At 43.4% G+C, this 10,770-nt stretch overlaps 1 protein-coding gene across 1 annotated transcript in view; it reads left to right on the top strand.

Moving 5' to 3' along the window:
* Nucleotides 1-7,817, top strand: part of LOC121551572 (vesicular glutamate transporter 1) — a 42,229-nt gene extending 34,412 nt beyond the window's left edge. Inside the window, exons 8-13 of the mRNA XM_045205055.1 lie at nt 9-158; nt 2,081-2,213; nt 4,451-4,561; nt 5,919-6,046; nt 6,523-6,592; nt 7,186-7,817. Of these exons, the coding sequence (XP_045060990.1) occupies nt 9-158; nt 2,081-2,213; nt 4,451-4,561; nt 5,919-6,046; nt 6,523-6,592; nt 7,186-7,481 (888 nt within the window). The 3' untranslated portion in view covers nt 7,482-7,817. The remainder of the gene's footprint in view (nt 1-8; nt 159-2,080; nt 2,214-4,450; nt 4,562-5,918; nt 6,047-6,522; nt 6,593-7,185) is intronic.
* Nucleotides 7,818-10,770: the final 2,953 nt, after the last annotated feature.

A 10,770-nucleotide genomic window follows, 5' to 3' on the forward strand; every position in this document is an offset into this window, starting at 1 on the left:
TGTTGCAGAAATTCAAAACCCCGTGGAGAGCATTCTTCACGTCCATGCCGGTGTACGCCATTATCGTAGCCAACTTCTGCAGGAGCTGGACTTTCTACCTGCTTCTCATCAGCCAGCCGGCCTACTTCGAGGAAGTGTTTGGCTTCGAGATCAGCAAGGTGAGACAGAGTTTTAATTACGAATGAACCCCTATCCCCTATCCACTATCCCCTATCCCCTATCCCCTAGCCCAGATAAAAACAACTGGTGGCCTGCGGGTTAAATTTGGCACCATAGTTTCAAATGTTTTGTTTTTGGGAGGAAAAAAGGCATCTCTCTCTCTCTCTCTCTCTGTCTCTCTCTCTCTGTCTCTCTCTGTCCCTCTCTCTCTGTCTCTCTCTCTCTCTCTCTCTCTGTCTCTCTGTCTCTCTCTCTCTCTCTCTCTCGCTCTCTCTCTCTCTCGCTCTCTCTCGCTCTCTCTCGCTCTCTCGCTCTCTCGCTCTCGCTCTCTCTCTCTCTCTCTCTCTCTCTCTCTCTGTCTCTGTCTCTGTCTCTGTCTCTGTCTCTGTCTCTGTCTCTGTCTCTGTCTCTGTCTCTGTCTCTCTCTCTCTGTCTCTCTGTCTCTCTCTCTCTCTCTCTGTCTCTCTCTCTCTCTCTCTCTCTCTCTCTCTCTCTCTCTCTCTCTCTCTCTGTCTCTCTCTGTCCCTCTCTCTCTGTCTCTCTCTCTCTCTCTCTCTCTCTGTCTCTCTCTCTCTCTCTCTCTCTCTGTCTCTCTCTCTCTGTCTCTCTCCCTCTGTCTCTCTCTCTCTCTCTCTCTCTCTCTCTCTCTCTCTCTCTCTCTCTCTCTCTGTCTCTCTCTCTCTGTCTCTCTCCCTCTGTCTCTCTCTCTCCCTCTGTCTCTCTCTCTCTCTGTCTCTCTCTCTCTGTCTCTCTCTCTCTCTCTCTCTGTCTCTCTCTCTCTCTCTGTCTCTCTCTCTCTCTCTCTCTCTCTCTCTCTCTCTCTCTCTCTCTCTCTCTCTCTCTCTCTCTCTCTCTCTCTCTCTCTCTCTCTCTCTCAATTCAATTCAATTCAAAGGGCTTTACTGGCATGGGAAACATATGTTTACAGTGACAAAGCAAGTAAAATAGATAATAAAGAAAAGTGAAATAAACAATCAAATATTAACAGTTAACATTACACTAACAAGTTTAAAAGGAATAGACACATTTAAAATGTCATATTATGTCTATATACAGTGTTATAATGATGTGCAAAAAGTACAAAAGGGAAAATAAATAAACATAAATATGGGTAGTATTTACAATGGGGTTTGTTCTTCACTGGTTGCCCTTTTCTTGTGGCAACAGGTCACAAATATTGCTGCTGTGATGGCACACTGTGGTATTCCACCCAACAGATATGGGAGTTTATCAAAATTGGATTTGTTTTGGATTTCTTTGTGGGTCAGTGTAATCTGAGGGAAATATGTGTCTCTAATATGGTCATACATTTGGCAGGAGGTTAGGAAGTGCAGCTCAGTTTCCACCTCATTTTGTGGGCAGTGTGCACAGCCTGTTTTCTCTTGAGAGCCAGGTCTGCCTACAGGAGCCTTTCTCAATGGCAAGGCCATGCTCACTGAGTCTGTACAGAGTCAAAGCTTTCCTTCATTTTGGGTCAGTCACAGTGGTCAGGTATTCTGCCACTGTGTACTCTCTGTTTAGGGCAAAATAGCATTCTAGTTTGATCTGTTTTTTGGTAAATTCTTTCCAATGTGTCAAGTAATTATCTTTTTGTTTTCTCATGATTTGGTTTAGTCTAATTGTGTTGCTGTTGCTGTGCTGGGGCTCTGTGGGGTCTGTTTGTGTTTGTGAACAGAGCCACAGGACCAGCTTGCTTAAGGGACTCTTCTCTAGGTTAATCTCTCTGTAGGTGATGGCTTTGTTATTAGGAAGGTTTGGCTATCGCTTCCTTTTAGGTGGTTGTAGAATTGAACAACTCTTTTCTTGATTTTGATAATTAGGGGGTATCGGCCTAATTCTGTTCTGCATGCATTATTTGGTGTTTTACGTTGTACACAGAGGATGTTTGTCCCATTTTGTGAATTCTCTATCTCTCTCTCAGGTGGGGATGGTGTCGGCCTTGCCACATCTGGTGATGACCATCGTTGTGCCCATTGGGGGCCAGCTGGCTGACTACCTTAGAACACACAACCTCATGACCACCACCAACGTCAGGAAGCTCATGAACTGTGGAGGTGAGAAGTTTCCTCTATATAGATCTGGGGTCAGTTTTGCATTTCCCTTACTAATGGTTCAGGTTAGGATTGGAGGAGGGGAAGTTGATCCTAGATCTGTACCTAAGGGAAACTTCACCCTGAGGTCAGAGAGAGAAAGGCAGGGGAAAAAGAGGGTGGAGAGAGTGAGGAGGGAGGATGGGTAGAGTGGGGAGGGAGGGAGGGAGGGAGGGAAAAGAAATAGATGTTAGCTGAGCAGGGGGAGGGAGAGACTGAGGCAGAGAGGGATGGGTTGTGTTGCAGGATAATGTTTCTGCAATGCAGTCAATTTAAAACTTGTAGTGTAATTTCAGATTCAACCTTTCAAAAATGTCCATTCATTATAATCCACATAATAATTCAAATTTCCTGTTGCTGCAGGATTATTTTCATGCTGTAGCAAACTGGCTCAAATGAAGATCCTACACCTGTAGTTATAAGGGAGGGCACACAGAGAGAGAGAGAGAGAGAGAGAGAGAGAGAGAGAGAGAGAGAGAGAGAGAGAGAGAGAGAGAGAGAGAGAGAGAGAGAGAGAGAGAGAGAGAGAGAGAGAGAGAGAGAGAGAGAGAGAGCGAGAGACAGAGAGAGAGAGAGACAGAGAGAGACAGAGAGAGGGAGCGAGAGAGAGAGAGAGACAGAGAGAGAGAGAGAGAGAGAGAGAGAGAGAGAGAGAGAGAGAGAGAGAGAGAGAGAGAGAGAGAGAGAGAGAGAGAGAGAGAGAGAGAGAGAGAGAGAGAGAGAGAGAGAGAGAGAGAGAGAGAGAGAGAGAGAGAGAGAGAGGGAGAGCAGCATGTGTGTAAACCAATAGTAGGCCTAAACTCTATGGGCAGTCGATGACGACAATGTGTGTGTGTGTGTGTGCGTGTGTGTGTGCGTGTGTGTGTGTGTGTGTGTGTGTGTGTGTGTGTGTGTGTGTGTGTGTGTGTGTGTGTGTGTGTGTGTGTGTGTGTGTAAAATAAAGTGTGTGTGTGTGGCGGCAGCTTGATCATGAGGGCATCATTTGTGTAAAAGCAGTATTAAAGTGCCTGAGAGAGCATGGTGTACGACGGTCGGAGCACATAGACATGTTCTGTTCTGCTGCAGTAAGCTAGTGGTGCGTTAGCCTGGCTCAAACGCTCTGCTCCCCGATGCTGATTCTACAGCTGGGACGGATGTGTACGCATCACTGGTCCCTCTGCTAATGAGAGCACTCTCACAGAACAGGAGACAGGTAACACTCAGTGCCAGAACTACGTTAGCTCAGCGTTAGCTCAAAGTCCCAACACAACCCATGTGTGTCAGAGAGGGGAAAAACAAAACCATAGAACCAATAAAAAGGAATGCAGAACGTTCTCTAATTGTTATATAAAAACAAAAGGAATGCAGAACGTTCTCTAATTGTTATATAAAAACTAAAGGAATGCAGAACGTTCTCTAATTGTTATATAAAAACTAAAGGAATGCAGAACGTTCTCTAATTGTTATATAAAAACTAAAGGAATGCAGAACGTTCTCTAATTGTTATATAAAAATAAAAGGAATGTAAAACGTGCCACATGGTAGATGCTTTAATCCAGAACTACTTTACAGTTCAGTGAGGGCAAACATTATGGTATCTGTATTTGATTTGATTTATTAGGATCCCCATTAGCCGACGCCAATGGCAACAGCTAGTCTTACTGGGGTCCGACATATTACAAAAAAGACATTACAGACAAAATACTTTACAATTTACATACATTAACATGTAGTGTGTGTGTATCTATCAGTTACACATACATGTTAGTACATACACACAACAAGTAGGTCACATGGGGGAGAGGCGTTGTGCCATGAGGTGTTGCTTTATTTGTATATACACGGTTCCTGTGGGAATTGAACCCATATGACCTTGGCACTGCTAGCTCTCTGCTCTCACCAACTGAGCCACACAGGATCATCATTATCACACCATTGGCACAGGGCATGGGCATAACATGATTTGCCTAGTTAAGTAAAGGTTAAAAAAAAAATTTTTTTGTAAATAAAAAACAGAAGGGGAAAATGAAAACCATCCACTGAACCTATGTTTGTCACAGAGGGCAAATCTAAATGGTGATCAACACCCCCACCCCTAATACCAGGACAAAACATTAAAGTCATATAAAAAAGGGTAGGGTCCTTTCCATATTCTGATCTTTTGTGTTTGTTGTTAGTGGTGATTTTAGTGTCTTTAGTTGTGGTTTCTGTTTTGTTTCCAGGGTTTGGAATGGAGGCCACTTTCCTGCTGGTGGTGGGATACTCTCACACCAAGGTCATGGCCATTTCCTTCTTAGTCATCGCTGTGGGCTTCAGTGGATTTGCCATCTCAGGTAAGAACATGAAAGATTTTCTCTCCAACAAACAAACAGACTTTAGGACTGTCACTACATTTCTACAGAGCTGTGAGGATTCATATTTAAATTAATATTCAGTTGTTGTGTGGTGAGCGTTCTGGCACAAAAAATGGTCGCCGTGCATCACCCAGGTGGGTGCTACAAATTGGTGGTGGACGAGGTGAGTTTCCCCCTTACTATGTAAAGCTCTTTGAGTACATCAGTTGGTAGAAAAGCGCTATATAAATCCAATCAATGAATTATTAATTATCTATTTGTTTTGAACTGTCAAGGATGTTCTGTTGATGACATATGTATGTGGTTAGCTATTAAACACCTATTCAGGTGTTGTGAGATCATGCGTCCGAAGTGTAGTCAGCCTGGAACGTGTCCACTGTCTGTGCATGAGCATTGGTAGAATCCTCAGTGATGAATGCTTTGTGACGCAAGGGTATGGGTGTCATCTCCCGCCTCTGTGCTAATTTGATTGGTCAATTCACTTTGGAGAAAGACAACAAGCAATCAGTTACTCCTAGTAGGGTATTCTTCAGTCAACTTGTAGGTCTGAGAGACGATGCTCAGTTGCACCACTCGCTGGATAAATGGAAGTGAAATGTCCCACTCGTAATTCAATACAGGTACCAAGCTGTCCGTTAGGTTTACTGAGTAACAACAGTCATGAAGATAATACCAAACTGTCTGTTAGGTTTACTGAGTAACAACAGTCATGAAGATAATACCAAACTGTCTGTTAGGTTTACTGAGTAACAACAGTCATGAAGATAATACCAAACTGTCTGTTAGGTTTACTGAGTAACAACAGTCTGAAGTATACCAAACTGTCTGTTAGGTTTACTGAGTAAAAATGAAGATAATACCAAACTGTCTGTTAGGTTTACTGAGTAACAAACAGTCATGAAGATAATACCAAACTGTCTGTTAGGTTTACTGAGTAACAACAGTCATGAAGATAATACAAAACCTAAGGACTGTTCTTTCCTTTTCAGACATTAAAAGTGATTTTTGTTGAGATGGTCATGCTACGACAAAATGGGCTATATCATCAGATTCTAATGAGGTTTTTAGTCTTATTTTAGGGTTAGGGTAAGGTTGTGGTTAGGGTAATGTTGTGGTTAGGGTAATAGTATGGTTATGGTTAGGATAAGGTTGTGGTTGTGGTTAGATTAGGCAGCCTACTGGTGAAAAGGAAAGCTTCATACTTCAGTTCTTTGTAGCATAGTCAGTCTCTCCTGACAGACTGTTACATAGCGGGGGATTTGGTTCTGGGTGCCAAACCAACATATTTCTCTGCATTTCTCCTGTCCCCTCCCTCGCTCCCTCTGTCTTCCTTCAGGTTTCAATGTGAATCACTTGGATATTGCCCCCCGCTATGCCAGCATTTTGATGGGCATTTCCAACGGAGTAGGCACCTTGTCGGGCATGGTGTGCCCTCTTATAGTGGGCGCCATGACCAAACACAAGGTACAAAGACACACAACCAGCGCTCTGTTCAATCAAACTGGCATTACATTTACCCAGTTACATGTAGGGGCATTATCAAGACATACAGCGCTCTGTTCAATCAAACTGGCATTACATTTAACCAGTCACATGTAGGGGCAGTTTCCCAGACACAGATTAAGCCTAGTCCTGGACTAAAATGTAGCCAGGTCCCAGATCTGTCAGTGCTTTACCTGCTCCATTGTCATTGTCAAGACAATTCCATGAGGAGTCAGCAAGAGAGCAGAAAAAGACTGGTACTAACTAAAATGCACCTTCAATGGATTTAGTGAGAATGGTTTTTAGTCCAGGACAAGGCATTAGTTCTAAACATAAACTGCTTGTAAACTATTCAACTGTTTTGAGTCGTTTGTTGTACAGTATTTGTCAACAGGATGATTATAACATGTTTATATGTCCATCAATCTCTGTCTTGACCTCTTCTCTCTCTTTCTCAGACGCGTGAAGATTGGCAGGGTGTCTTCCTCATAGCTTCAGTTGTTCACTATGGTGGAGTGATTTTCTATGGTATGTTTATGTTTTGGTTCCTGTGTGACGTTCCAGTCGTTTAATGTTTCTAAATTACATGACTCCTATGTGAATGGCAGACAAATTACCTGCAAAATACTGGGAATCCAGTGCCAATTTAGCATGAACCACAAATGAATCAACTGTGGCTCATGTGAATCGCCAATGCAACTTGAGTTCTGCCGGAATCGCATGAGAATCCAAAATGAATGACTGATGTAAATCCTTCACCAAATCAACCATGTCTGCACCCAAAAGTGAATTCAGACTGAATTAAATTATAAATCATGTTTGAATCCAATTACGTGAATTCAGTCACAAATGAGAATGTGATTACTCATGTGAATCCACTTTGCCACATAAAGTATTAATCATATGTCCCCCCTCCCCCCAATGCAAACCATGGTCGTATTTATTAGAGCACATCGTAGAAAAAGGTTTTGCTAACGTTTCTTATTGGACAAGCTCAGTTAGTCCCTTTCTGTTTCAGTCAGTTTTCTTCCATTTGGTGCCTTATGAATAGCCTACGACCAAGGTGTGAATCTAATGTGACCCGAGCCTGACTCTGAATTGTCCTCCTGACTCTTTCCCAGGAATCTTTGCGTCAGGGGAGAAGCAGCCGTGGGCAGACCAGGAGGACACCAGCGACGAGAAGTGTGGCATCATCGACGAGGACGAACTGGCCAATGAGACGGAAGAGATGTACCGCACAGGCGGAGGGGGGCAGTACGGAGCCATAAGCCAGCCAACAGCCGGCCCCAACGGAGGAGGTGGGGCTGGAGGGGGGGCAGGGTGGGTCCAGGACTGGGAGAAGACGGAGGAATATGTTCAACCTCCGGGATACAACCAGTATCTCTACGGAGGGGAGGGAGAGAGGGAGCTCACATAAGGCCCTATTCAGACTTGAGATAAGTTGACTTAAAATGTTGAATTAAGTCCATGATTTATTGACTTAAGGCCATGGTAAGTATACTGTACTTTTCTCAAGTCTGAAGAGAGGGGAAAATAAAGAGAGAGGTGAAATAAGAAATGACGGACATTCTGGAAAATGATATGTAGTGAGGGGAAGATAGAGGGTTAGCAAATTGTTGTAGGTGTGTTTTTGTATCTACGTATATTTACACGTGGGACATAATATGAATTGTATGCATTTGTATAAGTGTGTGTGTGTGTGTGTGTGTGTGTGTATGTGTGTGTGTGTGTGTGTGTGTGTGTGTGTGTGTGTGTGTGTGTGTGTGTGTGTGTGTGTGTGTGTGTGTGTGTGTGTGTGTGTGTGTGTGTGTGTGTGTGTGTGTGTGTGTGTGTGTGTGTGTGTGTGTGTGTGTGTGTGTGTGTGTGTGTGTGTGTGTGTGTGTGTGTGCGTGCGTGCGTGTGTGTGTGAGGGGGTGATAATGTGTGTAAATTGTGTACCAGAACCTGAACTAATCTCCCAGAATTGCCTCCTGCTCCTGAACCAGGACAGGAGTGATGTTTTGACAGGAAGTAAATGTTTTCATGGTGATGTTGCTCAGCATTCCAGCGTGTTTGTGTGTGTGTATGTGTACATTTTGCCTGTTGAATCTGAAACTCTTATTGGGCCACTGTCGCTCACTCAACAGTGGAGTTTCATTTACATGTACTTTACTTTCAAACAAATAAGTGAGCTGTCTGTCGGTATTGTGGGTGTGTCTGGAAATCAAATGTAAGGGTTGTGTTTTTGAAAAGCTTGTAGTTTATAAGCATGGGTGGTATGGATGACTGCGACTTGACCCAAGGCTTATTTTCTATTGCTACTAGCCTATGTTGCACACAGCAGTCCAATGTTATCGAGCATCGACAAAGTGTGCATGATATCCATGAGAAAAGGCCATTGGTCACTACACTGAATCCTGTCAGACACGAGTTAAATGGAAAGGCCATTGGTCACTACACTGAATCCTGTCAGACAGGAGTTAAATGGAAAGGCCATTGGTCACTACACTGAATACTGTCAGAGAAGAGTTAAATGGCTAGGCCATTGGTCACTACACTGAATCCTGTCAGAGAAGAGTTAAATGGAAAGGCCATTGGTCACTACACTGAATCCTGTCAGAGAAGAGTTAAATGGAAAGGCCATTGGACACTACACTGAATCCTGTCAGACAGGAGTTAAATGGAAAGGCCATTGGTCACTACACTGAATACTGTCAGAGAAGAGTTAAATGGCTAGGCCATTGGTCACTACACTGAATCCTGTCAGAGAAGAGTTAAATGGAAAGGCCATTGGTCACTACACTGAATCCTGTCAGAGAAGAGTTAAATGGAAAGGCCATTGGACACTACACTGAATCCTGTCAGAGAAGAGTTAAATGGAAAGGCCATTGGTCACTACACTGAATCCTGTCAGAGAAGAGTTAAATGGAAAGGCCATTGGACACTACACTGAATCCTGTCAGACAGGAGTTAAAATGGAAAGGCCATTGGTCACTACACTGAATCCTGTCAGAGAAGAGTTAAATGGAAAGGCCATTGGACACTACACTGAATCCTGTCAGACAGGAGTTAAATGGAAAGGCCATTGGACACTACACTGAATCCTGTCAGAGAAGAGTTAAATGGAAAGGCCATTGGTCACTACACTGAATCCTGTCAGAGAAGAGTTAAATGGAAAGGCCATTGGACACTACACTGAATCCTGTCAGAGAAGAGTTAAATGGAAAGGCCATTGGTCACTACACTGAATCCTGTCAGAGAAGAGTTAAATGGAAAGGCCATTGGTCACTACACTGAATACTGTCAGAGAAGAGTTAAATGGCTAGGCCATTGGTCACTACACTGAATCCTGTCAGAGAAGAGTTAAATGGAAAGGCCATTGGTCACTACACTGAATCCTGTCAGAGAAGAGTTAAATGGAAAGGCCATTGGACACTACACTGAATCCTGTCAGAGAAGAGTTAAATGGAAAGGCCATTGGTCACTACACTGAATCCTGTCAGAGAAGAGTTAAATGGAAAGGCCATTGGACACTACACTGAATCCTGTCAGACAGGAGTTAAATGGAAAGGCCATTGGTCACTACACTGAATCCTGTCAGAGAAGAGTTAAATGGAAAGGCCATTGGACACTACACTGAATCCTGTCAGACAGGAGTTAAATGGAAAGGCCATTGGACACTACACTGAATCCTGTCAGAGAAGAGTTAAATGGAAAGGCCATTGGTCACTACACTGAATCCTGTCAGAGAAGAGTTAAATGGAAAGGCCATTGGACACTACACTGAATCCTGTCAGAGAAGAGTTAAATGGAAAGGCCATTGGTCACTACACTGAATCCTGTCAGAGAAGAGTTAAATGGAAAGGCCATTGGTCACTACACTGAATCCTGTCAGACAGGAGTTAAATGGAAAGGCCATTGGTCACTACACTGAATCCTGTCAGAGAAGAGTTAAATGGAAAGGCCATTGGTCACTACACTGAATCCTGTCAGAGAAGAGTTAAATGGAAAGGCCATTGGACACTACACTGAATCCTGTCAGAGAAGAGTTCAATGGAAAGGCCATTGGTCACTACACTGAATCCTGTCAGAGAAGAGTTAAATGGAAAGGCCATTGGACACTACACTGAATCATGTCAGAGAAGAGTTAAATGGAAAGGCCATTGGACACTACACTGAATCCTGTCAGAGAAGAGTTAAATGGAAAGGCCATTGGTCACTACACTGAATCCTGTCAGAGAAGAGTTAAATGGAAAGGCCATTGGTCACTACACTGAATCCTGTCAGAGAGGAGTTAAATGGAAAGGCCATTGGTCACTACACTGAATCCTGTCAGAGAAGAGTTAAATGGAAAGGCCATTGGTCACTACACTGAATCCTGTCAGAGAAGAGTTAAATGGAAAGGCCATTGGTCACTACACTGAATCCTGTCAGAGAAGAGTTAAATGGAAAGGCCATTGGTCACTACACTGAATCCTGTCAGAGAAGAGTTAAATGGAAAGGCTTTGGACACTACACTGAATCCTGTCAGACAGGAGTTAAATGGTGCTCCAGAATCATGTCATTATTTCCATGTATTGTTATATTACCCTCTCAGTATTTTAGGCGTTTTGCCAAAATCACTGAAAGCACAATATGTAGAAGTCAATATATACAATATGTAGGCTACTGTTCCTTTCTATATATGTTTCTATGTATTAGGCAGTGCTCTTCCGAAGTGTGTGTGT

Source organism: Coregonus clupeaformis, chromosome 19, assembly GCF_020615455.1.
Source record: "Coregonus clupeaformis isolate EN_2021a chromosome 19, ASM2061545v1, whole genome shotgun sequence".
NCBI lineage: Eukaryota > Metazoa > Chordata > Actinopteri > Salmoniformes > Salmonidae > Coregonus > Coregonus clupeaformis.